This window comes from Drosophila serrata, unplaced genomic scaffold (assembly GCF_035046125.1).
Source record: "Drosophila serrata isolate PLE 108 unplaced genomic scaffold, ASM3504612v1 contig_275, whole genome shotgun sequence".
Taxonomy (NCBI): domain Eukaryota; kingdom Metazoa; phylum Arthropoda; class Insecta; order Diptera; family Drosophilidae; genus Drosophila; species Drosophila serrata.
This window is the reverse complement of record NW_028257173.1, coordinates 3,802,303-3,823,563: the sequence shown is the minus strand read 5'-3', so window position 1 is coordinate 3,823,563 and position 21,261 is coordinate 3,802,303. Positions and strand designations below refer to the sequence as shown.

At 35.7% G+C, this 21,261-nt stretch overlaps 2 protein-coding genes across 2 annotated transcripts; both read left to right on the top strand.

Moving 5' to 3' along the window:
• Positions 1-15,358: 15,358 nt before the first annotated feature.
• On the top strand, positions 15,359-16,579 carry LOC110182616 (uncharacterized). Its single transcript, XM_020950681.2, has one exon. It carries the CDS (start codon positions 16,027-16,029, stop codon positions 16,345-16,347), a length of 321 nt encoding a protein of 106 aa, XP_020806340.1. The 5' UTR covers positions 15,359-16,026; the 3' UTR covers positions 16,348-16,579.
• Positions 15,391-15,740, top strand: LOC147643417 (uncharacterized). Its single transcript, XM_086834818.1, has one exon. It carries the CDS (start codon positions 15,391-15,393, stop codon positions 15,652-15,654), a length of 264 nt encoding a protein of 87 aa, XP_086690944.1. The 3' UTR covers positions 15,655-15,740.
• Positions 16,580-21,261: the final 4,682 nt, after the last annotated feature.

Here is a 21,261-nt window from a genome sequence, read left to right as displayed (position 1 = left end):
GGGGGATATGCGTGTATTAATTTCCCTCCAAATGTATTTGTTCTGCATCTAATACCCGCTGACATTTATCGAGCGAACAACAAAATCGTTTAAATCAGAGAGAAAACAACAAAAGTTTTTAGCTATTTGCGGTCATTCAACCCGAAAGCTATTTAAATACAAATTATTCAATCGCATAAAATGCAATATTCAGACTCGTATTTTGCGATGCGCAGCAGCAACACTTTTTTTCTTATTTTTTTGGAAATAATAAATATGCAAATTGATACACAAAAACTACGCAATTATATATGAAATAAATATTTGCATAAGCGAAATAAACGAAGTAGCTACAAATTAAAACTGACAGTATTTGGACAACAGAAAAAAAAGAGCAAATTGTGGGAAGTATTAGTAGTAAATTAGTTCTCGATATTAAAAATAGCAAATGAGAAACTCTTTTTTATTTAAATATTATATATTAGTTAAGAATTTATAGACTTTTGGGTGAACTTATTAATAAATTTACTTAGATTTTATAGTAAAAATTAAATAAAAATATATATAACTTCAACTTGTGAATGAACTCATTTCTTTTATTTAAGATTATTTCACTCTGTATAAAGTTTTAAATTCTTGACAATCATCTAAACTGGCTAGCTCAGTTTTTAATTAAGCTGCGGAACACCTTTTTGTCGCAATTTGCATTTTCAAATAAATCGAGCGATATATTTTACCTGATTTACTCTAAATGTTGCCGGTTCTCAATCACAGCTTGGACTGTCATTGTCGTCGGAGAAGATAAATCTCGCCCAAGGGCTCACCTCCCCACAAAAAAACCAATCTGTCGTATACGCAATCTCTGTCAAGGAACTTTGGCCAAATGTCTGCTGCTCCTTCCCACTCCCACTCACCCCCCCTGTGTCCATGTCTATTAGTTGGCTTTAAGCTTTTGGCTTAGACTAATTTGATTGCCTAAACGCTTTTGCCCGAGAGGAATTAACTGTGCGACGACAACTGCCATCTGCTGGGAGCTGTCATTAGTAGACAAGCAAACATCTTAGTTAGTTTTGTCACAGATGCAGCAGAGTGCCGCCATCAGCATTGGGAATCCTGTCTATTGGAAAGAGCTTAGAAGGAACGAAAAGCCTCCACTTCATGGTATCCTGGGTATCCTTTTTTTTTTTGCCACAGCCTATGCCAACACACTTGAACAAGTTTTCGAAAACACCTCCGTCAAGGGGCGGAATGTTTTCCACTTTTGTTATTCAACCTGGCGACAGCTTTCAGGTACTTAACTATCCTTTATTATTAGATATGGTTGCGCGAGGGTTAAAGGATTCACGAAATGTTATTAATATATATATGATATCATTATTAATTTGTTTATTTTTGATTTATTAATAATTCAAGACTCATTTTTGCTCTTTATAAAGTTGCATTTTAGGTTTATATCTTTATAATTAGAGCTCTTTAAGTTCTCTTTCTAGTTTAATAGCTGAAATTGTATATAACATACATTTTAACCACTTAAAATATAATATAATCTCTACAGAGATCTGATTACTAGACATCCTTGATTACTTTCCACTTTTCCCTGACTCTATATAACCCATGAAGACCATCTCTAGGACTAAATCCTGCTTAGAGCGCAGTGAACTTTTCCCTTAATAAGCGCAATTGACATTTCAAGCAGCTAGGAAAGACTGAGGACTCTGGGAAAGTAAGGCGAAATGTGCAGGCGACAGGATCTCCTCCCAGTGAGGAGACAATTTTTGCCAAACAAAGTTGCCAATCGAATGTTTCCAAAAGGGCGAAGGATGTTCGTGTGCATCCTTGGCGCAAAGAGGGAAAAAGAGGCTGCTAAAGTAACGAGAGCATCCAGGCGTAAGCATGGACATCCCATTGGGGGCAGCTCCTCCTCCATCACTTTCCGGGTAGCATTCAATGGAGCATTAAACTGTCCAAAATCAAACGAAACGAGCGTCAGCCACGGACATAGCAGCAGCAGCAGCGGCAACGAATAAAATCAATAAGCCTTTTTGGATTTTTCAACTTTAAACAGGATTCGAAAATCGTTGACTGGACTCTGCCGCAACCTGTTTTGGCATCATTAAATTTTCATTGGGTGTTTACGACTTTAAAACTGCTGTAAAAGTTCACTTTAATGCCGGTCCTGTGGCAAAAAAAAAGCAAGAATTCAACCGAAACGAGAGCAAACCGAAACGCTTAAAGAATGGAATGCCGGTGAAGTATCTATTGAAGCACATTAGCCACGCCACATTGTGCCTACTAATGAGCTCGTTTATGGCAGACATCCGCATCCGCATCCGTATCCGCATCCGTTTCCGAGCGTTGTAAAAAAAGATATATATATGTATAAAGGGAATTCATCGCAGGACTGCGAGAGGTAAAAAACAAATGTCAGTCTCTGCGTTTTCGTCTGTAGTAGGCCTTAACACACACCTGAGCCTGCAAGTCTCTGGATCATTTTATTTGCTCTCCCTTCTTTTTTTTATGACCTCCTGCAGAGGGATATTATGGGTTTAGTCGTCCGGGCTATGTCTGGCCATATAATCTCCTCCGGTTTTAAAGCCCCACCAACAACTTTGTTGTCCTGCGAAGGAGTCTCGCACAGGAGTGACGTAATCTCTGGCAATATCGCTTCCTTATGGCCGGTGGGTGTAAACTAATAAAAGGGAGCGGATGCATAAAAGTTATATAGTTGGAAGTTATTTCAATTCCAAATTAGGTCACGATTCCCCAGATTAGAGCAAATTGTTGCGGTTACAAAACGAGGCCGGTGCACTTGCCTTTAACCTTATGACCAGCATTTTATTAAATACATTTCCGTGCTTGCCATAAAAGTTCAAAACCATTGTAGTAAATTCTATATAATTTGGGGATTTACTCGAGTTTTAAAAAAGTTTTAAAGTGTTTTGGGTAAGTTTAGGTAATTATAGTAAAGAAATATTGGCTTGATTTTGGGTCATTTTGAAGGAAATTTAAATATTTTAAAGTTTATATTGTTAAGGTCTTAAAAGAGGAGTCTTTAAAGAGAGGATTTCTTTAATCTATTAAAGATTATTCATTTAAAGTCTAAGTAATAAAAAGACTCATTAAATTTATTACTTTTTTATTTTGTTGACAAAGCTTCAACAAGTCTAAAGAAATACAATTCCTACTTATTGGTTTTTAAAGAGATCTTAAAATTCACTTAAACTAAAGTTGTTTTTCCTTCTTTTAAATATTACTTTAAAGTAGAGCATTAAAAAGTCAGACAAACCCTATGTCCTAAGGGTCACAGCATCTTCCATTAGGTTCCCTTTTTGGTGGGTTTTTCGGTTTGGTATGTCGGTTAGATTTCCGCTTAGGTGCACACGTCAGTGCGCTTATGTTCCCGTTATTCTTACCATTTTATTTCTCCCCTTTTCCGTTGCTTATTTTTTTCTCTGGCTCTTTTGGTTTGTTTGTCTGCAGGGGGGTTTCCCCGTTATCGTACCTTGGCATTTGCCAGCCGCCATTAACATGAAAATTATGTGTAATCGCTGGGATATGAAAAGGGTTTTCCTCACCCAAAAAATAAAACCACTAACCTGAGATTATATACACACAATATGGCTAGCGAGATAAGGCTTTAAGTTCTGTTTTAGATATTTAAGTTAAAGATTTGTTTTCTTTGGAGCTCCTCGCCTCGGGCTTAGTGTCTGTGTTGATGTTACAAAACTTTGCAATTAAATGCGCCTTAAGACACTTCGGACATGTCATGTCAAGACCGAAATCCATTAAAAATTGTCTTAGGTATTTCTATCAGGCAGGCCCTTGTGACCATGCCCCAAACATAGTTCAAGATTTCACATTAAGATAATTCCAAGGAAATACCAAAAGCCGCCTCGTCCGGCGCCGAAGACATCAATTGACAGTTTCGTTTCGTGTTTTGGCCTAAAGAAAAAAATATCTGAAAAAAGAAACACACACAGAAACACTCACCAATTTGCTTGGGGATTGGTTTTTATTTGCGTTAGGCCGCAATGAAGGTCTGCAAAATAAGAAAAAGATATACAAATAAATAAAATTTATATATATATTTTTGTCTTGACCAGGTAGAAATTATCAGCGTGACCAATATCCCAAATTGGATGACCATTCTTCGGGGAAACCAACAGGGCCCAGCCACACCCTTTAAATACAGCCAACTGGGAAAAAATAGCATTTCAGTTTAATATATTTGTTTTTGAATTGTGACTTGGTTTATATTAAATGTTAATGTTATATTTGAATTGGGTTTTTGTAGTAAATCAATTGGGTTAACAGACTTTGGTAAGTAAGAATCTTTCAACAATAAGTTATTATAAACAGTAAGTAACTATGATCAATAAGTTTCAATGAACATTTAGTAACTTTGATTAGAAAATAACTATGATCAGTAAGTATCTATGACTAGTAAGTAACTATGATCAGTAATTACCTACAAGCAGTAAGTAACTCCGAACAGCAACTATCTATGACCAGTAAGTATGTATGATCAGTTACTAACTTTGAACACTAATAAACAATGACTTGCAACTTATGTAACACAAAACATTTCTAAGACATGGCCGGCAGCAGTCACTTCGTTCCGGGGATGTTAGAACCAGTTGAGAATCATAAGTACAGATGTGCGAGATTTGTTTTGGAACATACTTAAGAGCAGGCATAACTAAAATCGGTAATTAAATATGAGCACTAAGTAACTATGATCAGTAATTAGCTATGATCAGTAAGTATCTATGACCAGTAAGTAACTATGATTAGTAATTACCTATAAGCAGTAAGTAACTCTGATCAGTAAGTATCTATGATCCATAAGTATCTATGACCAGTAAGTATGTATGATCAGTTATTAACTTTGAACACTAATAAACAATGACTTGCAACTTTTGTAACACAAAACATTTCTAAGACATGGCCGGCAGCAGTCACTTCGTTCCGGGGATGTTAGAACCAGTTGAGAATCATAAGTTTAGATGTGCGAGATTTGTTTTGGAACATACTTAAGAGCAGGCATAACTAAAATCGGTAATTAAATATGAGCACTAAGTAACTATGATCAGTAATTAGCTATGATCATTAAGTATCTATGACCAGTAAGTAACTATGATCAGTAATTTCCTATAAGCAGTAAGTAACTCCGAACAGCAACTATCTATGACTAGTAAGTATCTATGACCAATAAGTATGTATGATCAGTTACTAACTTTGAACACTAATAAACAATGACTTGCAACTTTTGTAACACAAAACATTTCTAAGACATGGCCGGCAGCAGTCACTTCGTTCCGGGGATGTTAGAACCAGCTGAGAATCATAAGTACAAATGTGCGAGATTTGTTTTGGAACAAATGAAGAGCAAGCTATTTGAAAGAAAATATGGAGTTATTCTTCTATATAATTTTTCTAGTATATAAGTCGGAGCATGGCGAATCGGTGGACTATATACATATATACAAATATATAGCTGCCATAGGATTAATCGGAAAATTAAAAAAATCAATTATAACTTTTCCAGTTTTTAACAGATTTTCATCAAATTTAATATATAGCCATTATACATATATTAATCTAGAATTTTGTGTAAAATTGGATAAAAATCTGACTACTATATCATATAGCTGCCGATCGTTAAAAGCAGATAAAAATGATTGTAAAACTAAATATAAAATGTATAGGTGAATCAAATTACAGCAGGCTTTACTTTTTATTATATTGCATTAATTTCTAGTGATCGAATTTCAATATAAACTTTGGTATGCCGAAGTATGCTTCCTTTCCTGTTGTAAATTAAATAAGCAGAAATCTTAAAAAACCAAAATATGTATTCCTATAATTTCCACCGCAACTGTACGATTGAAAATATATGATATATATATTTCCTCCATTCCTTCAATCAACACATTTGAGATTGAGTCTCTCTCTCTTCGATCACGTCTTGTTTGCTATAAGGCAAGTGAAAATCCCGGGGCTCGCCAATGTTTAAGATCTCATTAACTAAATGCAGTCGACGACCAAGATATTATAAGGTCTCCCTGCCCAAGATCGTCCATAAAAGATCAACTGCAGAGTTACAAAACAAAACGAAAAAAAGAAGCAAAATCTTTAACTGCAAAACGTTTTTGAGGTCACTAATTGTCTCTGTACACTTCGGATGCGTCTCCATTTCATGGATTTCTGGGTGCGGCGGCGCTATATGAAATATATATGAAAATCTCGCTATATTGGATGTTGGATTGTGTTTATTTTTTACCGTAAGCCACTTTTACTTTTTTGGTACTCGGTTTACATACAATACAATATTTTTTGATGGCTGATTTTTTGGGGTTTTTGGCTTTGCTTTACCGCTAACTGCAGACGTTTTTATAGGCTTAAAGTGGAGGCTGATTGCAGGCAGATTGACAGCTGCTTCGGCTACTTGAAGCTCAGCCCGGTAAATCACTTGCCCGAAATTCACCCTGGCCAATGCCTCCAGCACTTCTCCTCCACCTCCTCCTCCATCGGTGCTCCTCCACCACATTGGCCTCCTCCTTCTCCTTCTGGTTTTTGCGGCTCATAAATATTTGGAGAACGCGTGCTGGCCTGCGGCTTTTTGTTGTCGAGAAACTAAGGCTTGCTGCTCTCTGATGTCTGCGATAAACAGCCTCAAAGTTAGTCAGTTTGTCAGTTTGTCAGTGGGCCAGTCAGTCACTCAGTCATTCATTCAGTCGTTGAAGCTTGGCCTGGAAAGCAAAATATTGTTACTGCGGCAATATGTTTTGTCAGATATCCATCTTTAGTGCTTCAGACCAGGCCAAGCCAGAATGTGTTATGATTTGCCACTGCTTCTTGGGCTTTATGTATATAAAATCGATAATAATATGAAATATTGACAGCCGAAAATGTTGCTCAGACTTATCTCAAATTGCTCTATAATTTGATTGCTTGCAAAGCATGTTTAGCTATGTAAATTTTCAATGTGTGTCTGGTGTGTGTATATGACACACTCGAATGAGCGATAGCTGCTGGTTTCTGGCATCTAATTCAATTTGAAGATGAATAATTGAAGCAAGCTCAAAGCTGATGCAGATAAACAAGATTCTAAAACAAATAGTTACCAGAAAAAAGTACAAATATGGAAAACATGAACTTAAACAGATATTTGTGTCTTAAATGTTTGTTTAAAGTAGAAATTGTGTTAAAAGGTTTTACTTTGGTTTATTGAGATTAAAAATTTAGATAAATTAAGGTAATTTAAGGACAGTTAAGGTAGGTTAAGGGAACTTCCATATTTCTTCTTTAATATCTTTAATATAAATCTTGTTGTAATAATCTAAATTCTTATTATTATTTAAATCTCCATTTACCCCAGACTCTTGTTTATGAACATGATATCTCCTCTAATCTTGGGCTAACAAGCATTTACCTGAATAAATTATGTTTGACACTCTTAGCTTCCCTACATCTCCTTCTCTGTCATAAAGGTATCACTGACAGCATTTCAGGCTTGTTTGTCAGTTGTCCTTTACAGTTCCATGCCATAAATTCAAAAGCACCAAATTCACACACAACCATTATATAAATATATATATCCCTGTATATAGAATGGAACTGCGATGCGATCCAAGTGTCCAGATATGTCAACAATGTCAACGTTAAGCGCCACAGTCCAAGGGGTTTTTTTTTGTGCTGTTCCATCCTGCCACTCTCTCGGAATCCAGGGAAACATTTTTTCCCAATGTGCGTCATGGTTGTTGGCATTAAAAATACAACCTATATACATTTTTGAAAAAAGGAAAACAATTTAACGTCAGCCAAAAGTTGTACGCTTGATTGCCCAACTATTTGGCCAAAAAGGTAGCGACATTTACGAAACATACAACAAATTGAATCAGCAATGGATTAAAGCTTCAGCATAAAATCCCATTTCACAATGTTTCTGTGTTTAAAGTGATCCATTCAACTGAAATGTGAACAGATTAAAGTTGGCAAAGAAAATAGTTAAATGAAGCGAATTTTTACAGGCAAAAGAAACAAAATGGTTTGAAATCCTTTTGTAAATGATAAATCCCAATTAAATGGGTAAGGATACTAAATAAAAGAGGATAAAATAAAAGAGTTTTGGTTAGAGATTCGAAATGGGAAATTGAGTATTTAAAATCCTCAATGCATAGCTCTTTAAATTTTCATCGGAAATTGTAGGAAACTTATTTATAAACTAGAGTGGTGTTTAGGGACTTTAAAATGTAGTAAAATCTTAAGAGATTTCTGTTCAAGTTTAAGTGAAATTTGTATTAAAATTAAAGGAAGAAAGCCCTGTTTAATATCTTTTAACCACATACATCTGTGAGTCAATTGAACATCACTCAACCTCCGACTGAGTCATTCGATTGAAGCGACTGCATTGTCCAGATATTATAAGCACTTCCCTGCCACATGTATGTATATGGCTGCATGCAAATTTGGTATTCATATTTTTGCAACTTTATTTTAGTTTTAATTGCGCGCACGCAATAATTTTCCTTGATGGCGCATCAACGTCAAGGCGAATCACTCGCCAACGCTTCATCCATCATAATACGCCCCGTTGGCCCAAAGGGTGAATCCGAATCAGAAGGGGGAAACAAGACTCTTTGGTTATGAGCGCGTGCGCACAATCAGACAGACAGCAGCAGGGACAAAGTCACAGTGTCACCCAGTTGGGACTGGGAACTGGAATTGGGGATTGGAAATGGGATTGGGATTGGGATTGGAAGAGGCTCCACTGCCACTGGGCATTATCATGCAAGGAGCGCATCGGTCATAAAAGCGATTCTGCGATTCCCTCTGTGTGTATTTGTGTTGGCCAAATGGCGTCTTGTGCCTTGTTTTGCATGCTGCGCTCGTTAAGAACGCCACCGAGAACAATGCAGCAGAGGGAGCAGTGCACTGAGAAAAAAATATATACCATCTACAATATATTTTGAAAATTAACTCCAATCTAAAAGCTAAAAGAATATATGATCAAGAACTAATAAAGCCAGAGTTCTTTTAATATTTCTTTTCATTTAACCAAAAAATGCAGTTTTGCCCAGTGTAATAACAACCAGCATCGCCAGCAGTTACCCAACTGGTCTCCAGTAAATGGGCTTAGCCCAAGCTAAACCCCTTCAGCCTCTGCGGTTTATAATGACGTCTCGAGCAAAATAAGAATTGAGTCAAAGCCGCGACCTGCATATTGATTTGGTTTTGGATTAACAAGCCACCTGATTCTCCCTCCCTCTTCACCCTTTTTTCCACTGACCAGGCCATAAAGCCAAAGAATGCGCCAGAGGTTTGCCTACTGCTCAATGACAATGCAATTCGTTCTTATATAAATATTCATTTAGCTTCAATAGATCTCTCTGTGAGCCACAGGTGCCTGTCAATGGCTAATAAGCCAAGACCAGTAGTGGTCGCAAAGATCAAATCAATTTGGTTGTGGTGGAACTTGATGGTCAAAAGAGTTAATCTTTTTTCTTTCTATAAATATTTATATTAACTAGTTCGCATTACAAGTTACATTTAACAAGTTTAATGCAATTGCATTAACATGATGCCATCGTACAAAATAATAACACTATAAAAGTTGTAGATTAAGTCATATAAATTATGTAATGTGAAGTTAATTTTAATGAATTTGTAATAGAATATGAAATCATTTAGTTTTTTCATTAAAAATATTATATTTATTGTACCACATTTATTATTATTCCGAAGTTTCGTATTTAAATTCATAAAAATTCTACTACTATATTATAAAACTTCCTTAGAAATGATCGCAAGTTAATAGACTAATAATTATAATTCCATGCAGGGTATTATATTCAGTCAGAAGCTTAAAACACAGTGAAGTAGTCATTTCCGACCTTATAAATCATATATATTTTTGATCATCATTTAAAGTAGAATCGATCTAGCCATTTCAGACCAAAAAAGAATTGTATTAGTAGCATCGTTAAAATTTTTGAAAAATTTTTAAAATTAAAATTTTTTTAAAATTCTAAATTGTGTATTAACTTAAGAAGAACTATTATAGGAATGCTTCCCGAAATAAAATTATTGCTTTTTTGGCTTAGTTATGATCGAATACTATTGCCACCAGTGCGTATACGTAATTTTTTATTTGGGACTGTTTGAAAATATGTTTTTATACCTTTGCAGGGTATTCAAATTTTAGTCAGAATAACGTGAAAGAGTCATTTCCAACCCTATAAATCATATAGATTCTTGGTCTGCATCAAAAGTAGAATCGATCCAGCCATCTCAGGCAGAAAAAAATATTTGCCAATTATTTCAACATTTTATAATATATTTTCATTAAAATGGTAAAAAAAATCAACAATTTTAATTTTTTCAAAATTTATATAGATTATGCAGATTTATTAGCCTAATAAAAAATAAAACAGGAACGCTATCCGAATTAAAATTAATGATTTTTTGCCTAAGTTATAAGCTTTTTAAATATTGAATTGTCAAAGAAATATGGATAAATATCAATTGATAGATTGTCATTACTATATTTTAATTCGATTGCATATGACAAGGGTATAGGGTATAGAATATATAATCAATTTCCAGTCTTTTTTAATATACATGTAAACTTATTTCGTATTTATGTTAAATATATTTTCTTCAATGACCAATTATAACTAATAAGTTCTGGTACGAGCAAATTGCAATGCATTTCCAGGCTTAGGTCGAAACTTTAAGCTTTTTTGGAAGTGGCCAGCTTATGTTCCCATTCCCTCTCTCTCGCCCACAAGCAAAAGCATCGCCGCCTTCCATTATCACAGAGCGACCTCTCCCGCAGCTTCTCCCGCTGATCATTGCAAATCAGTTCCTCCCACGTTGACGGTCGTAGCGGAGGAACAAAAAAAAAGTGCAAGAAGATAGGTTATAAAACTAGGTAAAAACTTAAAACGCAAAAGTAAATACAGGGGCCAAAGGTGCAAGTGAAATTAAAGTGAAGTGAAGTCAAATTAAAAGTATAAATGAAGTAAAGGCAAGGCCTAGAACAGTCTGTGCTGTGTTTTATTTGTATGTTTTATTTTTTTTTTTTTTTATAGTGCCAAGATCAATGCTTTTCTGTTCACGTGTTTTTTTTTATTTTTTTATATGTGCAAGTGGAAAAAGAAAGAGTATTAAATCAAGTGCAAAGTGAAAAGTGTTAATCCAAAACAGACGCCAAGCCCCTGTCGCGATTTTTAAACAAAGACAATTTTTAGTAGTTTTGTCCACTAATTTACCGTTCGGATCGATCAGCAGCAGCAAGTAATGTAAATGGGTGAGTGAAACAAAAGTATTTCTTTGTCTTTGTATGACTTTGCAAGCACATATTTCCCTCCCCTTCCCTTGTCCCGCAATATCTGTTTCTTATCAACCTGTAAAGTGGAACCTAAGCGCGGTAGAGCTAATTTAAGAATATGATCCACTCTTGTGGGTGCTAATTTTGACCGTTTGAAAGGTGTAAAGCTTACAATTTGTTAACATTTTTTCTTGGGCAAAGATGTTATTCTAAATTATATTTTTCAGACCTATTGGATGTCTCAAGTATGTTTTGGTATATCATACGGATTATTCCTTGTCTCCTACACATACTAAATTAAGGTTATCTTGAAATGGAAATATCCAAAGCTAAACGATTCTTAAACTTATAAATATTTGCTCAAGTTTTAATCATTTTTGATACCCATTATTGTTTGAACAAGTCGTGTGCCCCTATATCGAAATTCGCTACGGCTCATAGATCTGCTTTTTATTTGTTAAAAAGAAAAAAAGAATAATGCAAAACACTATTTAATATTGTTTGCTTGTATTAAGTTAAATATTTTAACATCTGTTCCACCCAGTGATGCCTTCAACCCTTGCTCTTCACTACGATTTCTCTTTTAAAGCTCTAATAACTCTCTTTGACTCGCTCTTTTTTTGGTCTAGCTCTTTGGCCAAAGCCTAAAGCAGTTACAACAACAACAACTAAAAGAAGAAAAACAGGCTGAAGCAGAAACCAATTTAATTTGTTTGTTTTACTAATCAGCGGCACGTACTCGCACGTTTTTTGCGTCAAAGTCTTTAGTGCGGGTCTTTAGCTGAATTCTGTTCGCCGTTGCCGTTGCCAATATCGGTTCTCTTGTAGTTTTTTTTTGGTTTTGTTGCTGCTGCTACCATGGGTTTGGACGACGGATTGGTCGACGGACCAGGTCGGGTGTATAAAGTGGCTGCCGTTTGGTTAAACAGCCCACGTCTAAACATGGCTCAGAGCGTGCTAATCAAGTGGCTCAAAAAAAAAAAAAATAACAAAATTACGCGACCGACTGAGCAAAAGCCAGCTTCGATTTTGTCGCATTTTTTTTTTGTTAAATATATATTTGTTATGCCCTAGCTGAGAGGGTATATACTAAATGTTTAGGGTTTAAACATGGAGATTAATTAAATAAATATTTAAATAATTCTTAATGAAATTGTATATAGTTGATTTTGTCGACTCTAAAGCACACAAAAACTTAAATTTAAAGCTATTAAGGTATATAAGATGTATAGAAAATCTATAAATATTTTATATATCTTATTACCTCTTTACTAATATATATATTTTTATATTTAAAAGTTAAAGATTAATTAAAACGCCATCCATATTTCTATAAATATCATTTTCATGTTCATATCTCTCAGTCTCTCTTTAAAATTTATTATTGTGTGGGCAAAGCCTTAAAATTGAAATTAAGAGACTTTAAAAATAAAGTTTATTAAATGTACTTTATATTTTATTATTTAATAATTTTTTAAGATATATTTTTGTAATAAATGCTAACTTTTATCTTTAATATATTAATATATATAATATATATTATATACAATGCCACCAATTCTATATAAAAGTTCTTTAAATAATATTTTATATACTCAATTATTTTTTAGTTAAACTTTAAATGATATTTTTTTCATAAATTAACGAGTGGTTGAATATCTAAAATTTAAAATACAATTTATTAAGGTGTAAAAATGCCTATTTAATAATACTATACATTTAATCTGTTAATAAATTCGTTAGAAATTTTCTTGTAATCAATTAAAGTGTATGTTAAGTTCGTCTTTACTTTTGATTGTTCCTTATCGTTTTTTTTATTTTATTTTTGTTTATTGTCTTTAGTTTTTATACGTTATTTGGTCGCATTGCGTTTAAGTTGGTTTTTGGCTTTGGCTTCAGTTTCCGTCGGAGCTTGGGGCTTCGGGCTTCGGGCTTTGGGACTTGGGGCTAGGGCTGGGCCGCTGGGGTACGCTTTGATGGCTTCTAGGTGAAGGTCACTGTGTGACTGAAATGTTAATTTGACGACTGCCCGTCATACATACATATATGGCGGAGTGCTTGGGCCATTTCAGACGTAGTTATATTATTTTTTTCTCTTTCGCTTTATGACACTTGCTAAGGTTCTACTGTCTCAGTATTTATGTATGTGGGCTTAGAGACCAAACTCGAAATCGAGTTTTGATTTGTAGCTGCGTCGCTGGAATGCAGAGATTCTTGAACAACTGACGCAGTTGAATAAAAAATTATGATGTATTTCAATTAGGTATCATTAACGAGCTAATCTTTAGATGCTTTTGGCATGCCAATTTTTTTGTTTGAACGCTTGAACTTGAGAAAAATAAGTTAATGAGGCTTGTTGGGTGAAGAATTTCATACTTGTGGAGGTTACAAATAATTTAAATTAAAAGAATATAGCATTAACCAGAAAGAAAATGAGCTTTGGGAAGGCGTAGTTTATATACTCTTTCAGTTTGCAATTGAAGTATAGGATTGATTTCGTAAATATAACATAACTAAAATTAAAATAATCACATTCTTTGAATTGATATTTAACGATATTTTAATATGAACATTTTTCAAAAACTCATAACTAAATCAGAAAAGCCTTAATTTAAATTTTGAAAGCTGTCCCATGTAAATTTTTAATCCGTTAATAAATCTGCATACTTCATTTAAAAAAATTTAAATTCTTGGCCAATTTTTTACAATTTTAAAGATGTAACCCCTTATAAAATTTTCCAAATTTCGAAAAAATTAAAATTTTTCTCGGATACAGCTAGATTGATTCGGCTTTTGATGCTGATCAAGAATATATATGATTTATAGGGTCGGAAATGATTATTTAATTGCGTTTCAAGCTTTTGACTGAAATTATAATACCCTGGAAGATATAAAAATTCCAGTGCCTTAAAGTAATGATCTTACATGGAATACTTAATGAAAAAATGTTGTAAATGTTTCGAAAAATTATGTAAAGGCTGATACACATGTTTTTACCAAGAGATAACCGGTTCTTGCTTCCTAAAAAATCATTTCATACTTTCTAGCAGCATTTTCTTTCGTATATAAAACACAACGAAACTGAAAGTCTTGGAAATCGTTTAGAAAATCGGTTCAAACGATTGAAGTAAAAGCCAAACGTTGACTTCTATGGCAAAGAGACTCAGGACTCCCTTATAAGGATGATGCAAATGTGTGAGACATATTCACAGAGCAGAGTCCTGAGTGTGTGTGTTTATGGTATAATGAGCTGCTGCTGCACAGCACCACGAATCCTGTCTGGGGCCCCCCTATCTAATGGTCGTGTTCGCATGGCGGTTAGGAGGTTTTCCCTGCTGCCTTCCACTGCAATGTTCTGCTGATGCGGCACACTCCAAAGCCATAAAAGGGCATTAGCCTCGTGAGTACATTGCATGTTTCAGCAGGGAAAGGGATGATGCTGAAAACAGGAATGGAGGAGGAATGGAATGTATGTAGCTGTGAGCGCGGCTTGGAAAATTGAATAAAGTGCCAGGAGGAGCCAAAGAGGGATTGGGGCAACGAAGCGGAGTGAAGTGCTCGATGTTCTCGTAGCCAAGTCATTTAGGGGTTGCCTTTAGCATACCATCACTGGTCCATGTTTCGTTTCGTTGTTTTATGGCCTGCCCAGAAGGATGACTCATAAAACAGTTGACTTAGGAATAGGTTTCTAGTCTTGTAGATAATGTTGTATCACTCTTATTTTGTGATTTAATAATGCTAAACAACATCTTATCTTCACTCATTAATTTCTCTTATTAATCACAACTTAATTTAAACAATTATTTAAAGCATTTAAAAGACTTTTCTACTTGAACGTCTAACCGCAGGCGGCAACGTGTCGTATACGTGATGCTTTATTTATTGACTTTACTTTAGACCGTTGCTGACTCATTTGCAGCCTGGAATATGAATGAGGAAATCGCAACAACTGAGGGGCTTTGCCCAGACTGGATTTTCCAGAATTCTGCTTAAGCTATAACCCCTTCGATCCGTATAAAAACGAAAGAAATTATAAGTAGAAACTGCAGTTGCAGTTAGACAAATAATCTAGCAACATGAAGAGTCACATTATTTTCCTGCTGCTGTTGATTGGAATCATTTTTGCAACGCTGATTGCTGCTCATCCACACGATTTCATTGAAGAGGATGAAGCCTCTGGGAGTGGACACAATAGTGCCGAAGAATTTATGAACGAAATGGTACAGATTTTCGAGGAGGAGTACAATTCAACGGATTACTCAAGCGGAGACTCCAGTGAAGAGAAGGAAATATTGGGGCCACGGATTGAATTCCTATCGACCCATAAAGAAAATATTTAAATTAGTTTTTGAATTTCATGTTTTTTAAGATATTTTTGTTAAGAAATAAACCCAGAAACGACTGCAGAGGAATTTGTATCCCAGAATATATATTGTTTTGGTATTCCCCAGTCTTCACAAGATTTCTTTATAATAAACGCTAAAAAGCCTCGGTCTTAACGTATCAATAAATGATTTGTGGTAAACAGGAACGTTAGCATTGGCTGGAATTTCCCGCTCTCACCTCAATCAGTATTTAATAACCTATGTGCATTTATACTACATAGAATGTCTGATAATTCAAGAGCTTAGTCTAGACTATAAAAGCACCACTCGGAGAGAAACTGACATTCAGTCAACTGCGATCAGAGCTCTGGAAAGGAAACAAATAAAATGCAATCAATTCTACGTCTTTTGTTGATTTGCGGATTAATCTATTTGACGATCGCTCAATCGGGATTTCAGAATATATATATTGGTGGATTCGGTGGAGGTGATGAAGGAAGATCATTCTCAGGTGGCGATGGCGGTGACAGGAGCTCCAGTGTCCACAATTCCGATGTTGATAATCTATTAAAGAGATTGGAATCACTTGATAATTCTGGCAATGATAGAAACAATTGGGGAAATAATGCAGCCCGAAGCTCTGGATTCGATGCAGACAGAAGCCAAGATGATTCCGCAGAGAGAATAATTCAGTTTATTCAAGGCTAAAATATTAAGGATTTTAATAAGGAAATAATAAGGAATAAGAAAATATGGAAATATATATGTTTTAAAATTGAAACTAGGTTTAAAATGAGCTGAAAAATAGAAAATAAAATATAAATACACTGATGATTTGTTTAATTTACAGTCTAGCTTTAAAGCTATTACAAATGTTTTATTTAATTTAGAAACCTTTATTAAAAATGAATAAAATCCTATTTATACTTATCCCATTTAATCAACATTCTTATCTTTATTAGTTGCCTGAAAACATGCAATTAATTCTAATTACAACATCAATTAGTTACGCTATTAAAGCCTGTAAACCTATAAAATATAAATAAAATACACCAACTTGTTCAACTTCCAACTCCTGTTCTATATTATATTATTAACAACAACCTTGACCCATTTTTTATTTCGATTTCAACTTGCGTCATAATTTAGAAAATACTACTTTTACTTTTCATGAAACGCAACCACACTCAACTCGAAATGTCTCTAATCGCGCAACTTATGCTAATTAGTTGAATAATAAAATAGGAGGTAGGGAAAGAGAAAAAAAATATCGAATCGAATCGGATCGGAGCTTAGAATATATACTTGGTCGTTGAAAACATAAATTAGCATATTTATGCGATTGGATGGAACCCAACGCATGGTCAAGCCAACGTTCTGTGTTAATTGCCGAAGCTCGCTCTTTAACCAAACACGTTAACCAGTTATACATAACTATGGCTAATAACAAGGTTATCGAGGGAAATTAAATCGATTTCCGTATCATATGGATATGATTTCTATTCAGGTCTAATCAGTGGAAATGTTTATTCAAGAATTTAAGGTCTATTAGGCAGATTCTTACATGAAATTGATTTTGTGTTGCTAATTCACTTGTTTTCTTTTTAAATTCATCAAAAACTAATCATTGGTTAGATTTCAAATAAATCTAGATTTAATTACCCGTATTTATAGCCACATTTAATCTCGGCTACGACAAATCAATCAAAAACAAACAAACTTTTGCCTCATTTCAATCGAACTGAACAATCAATTATTTCAATTGAACTGCAATTACTATGCAAATTCCCTTTTTGGCTGGCAATCGAATGCACGAATAAATCTGTGTAATTAAACAATTTTGTCGTTTAAATTTTAACTTAAATTTAAATCATACCTTTTGTCACATTATTTTCTCTGTGACAGCAACAATGAATAAGGGGAAAAGTCAATGGGTTAAAAGTCTGTTACATTTTCATCTTTAAATTGTATTTTTACCAAATGCCTGCTTTCCCTTTTCTGTGGGTATTGTGACTTTAAATATTATCATAATTTAAATTGTGAATAAATCTCCCTAGAACAAAAAAATAAACATCAAGGAGGAAAGGGTTAAACCAGGGGAAACAAAGTTTGTCAGTTGCCACCAAATGGAATGTGTTAATAAAAGCTTTTCCAGAGTGGGGAAAATAATTGGAAAAGTATGTTGGCTGGCAGCTATGAACACTCGCTCAGTGTCACACACACACAACATTGTGTGTATCAGTGTCTCGAATGGATGTTAGTCAAAGATTGCGTATACGCAATGTGGTCCTAAGATTCCTGAAACAAAGCCATAAGAATGTATGTAAGGAAGTCGTAAAAGGAAACAAATTTCTAGGAAACAAATGGTAAACACTTGAATTATGAACTGAACTGAAAGTTGAGGCTTTTATTTAGCAGAATAAGCAGAGAGATGATTAAAGTTATTTATTATGTTATAAGGAAGGAGTAGCAATACTTTCCTTTCTGCAATCGATTTCTTATTAGTAAAGGAACTATTGAATTTGCTCTGCTTTCCTATTAACTATTTTAAATCCCCGCAAATAATATATGCCCAGCTTTTGTCTCAAAAATATATATTTTACAGATAACTAAAGTGGAACCATAAGTACGTGACCATTTTCTGTGTACAAAACAAAGAGAACTTTCCCTGGAGTACAAACTGAAAAACTGCAGCGATTCAGGTCTCGTCGGGTTACATGTGTTGTTTTGGTTGTTTTGATTGTTTTTTCTTCAGTTTTTTTTCTCCCATTTTGTGTACAAAACAGTGTGATAAAAATTAGAGTCCAAGTGTTGGCTTTGAAACACAAGCTGAATCAGTCTTTTATGGTTGCGACTTGAATCAATTACAGGTCTTCGATTCTTTTCGAGTGGCATTAACCTCCGTGGGTTTTCAAGGGGGGAATTCTCAGCCATCGATTTGCTGGCCACAATTAATTACCACATTTGAGCAAAAACAAATTCTGCATTTACCTGTTTTTCTTCTTTTGCATTCGGCCAGACAATTAACGACGAGCTTATTGTTGTTGCCGCTGCCCCTCTGCGTTTAACAAATGCAAAAATAATTATAATTAATGCAGAGTTTTTGGCCTTGAACTTGCATAACCTGCTGTAGCTCTCTCTCTCTCTCAGTCGACGTAATTACTTTGTCGCTTGTGGTTCTGCTTTTTGGCCAGGCCAACAAAAATCGTCATCATCATCATCCACAGCAGCAGTATTGTTGGGACTTTCGTGGGTGAGTCCCAGGCCCCCACCAAACACACACATTTCGCATTCATATTTGTTTAGCAGCTGCCGCTAAAAAAAAGCCACCATTTGTTTTTTAGCATTTAAATATTTTCAGCTTCGCTGAGCAGCGCAAAATGCAACTGCAAAAAAAAGAGAATCAGAGAAGACTCAAAGGGAAATAGATAGGAAAATTCAAATTCAAATTCAAATATGTAGTTAGCTCTGCTGTCTGGCCAAGTTCAAGGTGAACATTTTCCTCGAAACTTGTCGTTTTTTTTTGTTCTGTAGAAGCTCCCCGCTTATTACTCACCTTTGACAAGGCCCCCAAAACGATCGTCGCCTGACTCACAATCGGAGAGGGGGAAAATTTTGAAAGGGGAGGGGAGAGACTTAGCTCGTTGGGAGATCAGTCAAGTGCAGCCATCACAGCTCAGTTCAACTCATCCGAGAACGCCCACGGAGCGGGAAGGAGGGAATACACACTCACTCACTCACCCAGCTCCGTTGCTAATTAATAACTCAGCCAAGTCAGTGGCGGCGGCACTAAATCATACCATATAAGTGTGTGCACTGAGAGAAAAGGGGAGAGGGTTTTTCAGGGTAAGAAAATGAGAGGGTATAGGGGTAGCTAATTGGTTATCCATGAGATCTAGAGAGCTCTGGCTATTTTAGATGGGATTACTGGGTGGGTTTACATCAAGTATTTAATGAGAAACAATCTATCCTAGGGTTAAGATAAGTCTTACTTTCATTCGCTGCACCACTGACCCACTCTTGCCTCATGAATGCAGTGCCTTCTTCTCTGCGGGGCCAAAGAGTCAACCCCCTAAAACCCCCTCTATTCCTCCATTATCATCTCATATTTGCCCCCGCCAGTGGTTATGCAACTTTTGCAGATGCAATTCGCAGTCTTCTGTCAGTTTTGCTCTCGGACTCTAGATTTTCTGTACTCTGTACTCGATTCTCTGTTCTTCGTTCTGTATTCTCCATTTGCTGTGTTCCCTGCTCTTTGCAATTTTATTGCTAAATTAAGTAATTGGTACAAGAAGCAGCCCCACCGCCCTTTTTGCCATCGATTCATGCAATCCAAATACTTTTATTTGCCTTTGTGCTGCGGCTCTCTGTATCTTTGTATCTCTGTATCTGTATCTATTAGAGCGGCCTCGTATCTGCATCTGCATCTGGGCACAATGAGGAGCATGCCTCTGTGTTCTTTTTTCGCCTCTTTGGTATTCCACTTCTGCTTTCCATTGCGAATGTGTTTTGCAGAAAACGCAATTGAAGGCGATGAAGGAGCGGGTACAACAGGGCGTATGCTGAATGCAGGCCGCGGCAGAAACCAAAATAATGCACAAAAAATAGTACAAAAAGAATGAAAAAGAAAAGCAAACGAAGTCAAAGCACTCGATATATGTAAGTATCTCTCTGTGGCCGGGAGCGTTGCGCAATTCTGCAGATACTCGAGCAAATGGTCTCGCTTCTGGTACTTGCATTCTGAAGATACTTGCGGGGCATCGACCCAAAACAAAACAAACAAAATATATAAAGTCTAAGTAATATGAATTGAAACTTTTCCATGGAATAACAAATGGCATTACGAATTAATAAATAAAGCTGGAGCAGATGAAACGTAATAATCCAAGGTCGCCCCCAGCAAAAGAACTTTTTCGTTAGCATGTTTATGAAGATTTCGGAATTTACTTTTTGCTGCCTCGACTCTTCTCAATTTGTTTAAAGAACAATTAGTCGACGGTAGCTGCTGTTGGAAACTGGAATCAGCAAGATTCCCAGACTGGCAACGAGAGATGGGTTCAGGTAATGCGACAAATGAAAGGAAAAAGCACAGAAAAAAAGCCGACAACAAAAAGTTTAATTTCTGTGCTAATTAAAGACGCTGCGATCGAAGTCAGCTCAGAGAATGCCTGCTTTTGCCAACTGAATTTATGTAGACGGCTTTCTTCTTTGAATTGCGCAGCAGCCGAGGCGACGGGATCATTGCCGGGATTTGGGTTTGGCTCTGACTCGAACTGGCCTTGACCCCAATGATATCAGAAAACCATAGGACCCTCCTTCTCCTGTTCCTCTGACGCTTATATTCTATAAAAAGCCCAAGCCGTAACATCAGTTAAGACTAATTGAGTTTGGCTAAACTTGGTCAAAATGCGCAGCAACGGGCCAAGACAAGAGCCAATTCAATCCAATCCAATCCAATCCAAAGCCAAAGTCAAGCCGAGATTCGCCCCAAAACGAATCCATCAACGACACACAGCTCGCAACGATGACTGCTATGAAAAAAGTCACCTCTGGCACCTCTATGCACACACTTCTACCTGCCGGATGACATCACCTTTGACGACGGGGACGGCAAACGACAAT

Coding starts and splice junctions, on each gene's coding strand:
- LOC147643417 (XM_086834818.1), top strand. CDS start 15,391: ATGAAGAGTCACATTATTTTCCTGCTGCTGTTGATTGGAATCATTTTT.
- LOC110182616 (XM_020950681.2), top strand. CDS start 16,027: ATGCAATCAATTCTACGTCTTTTGTTGATTTGCGGATTAATCTATTTG.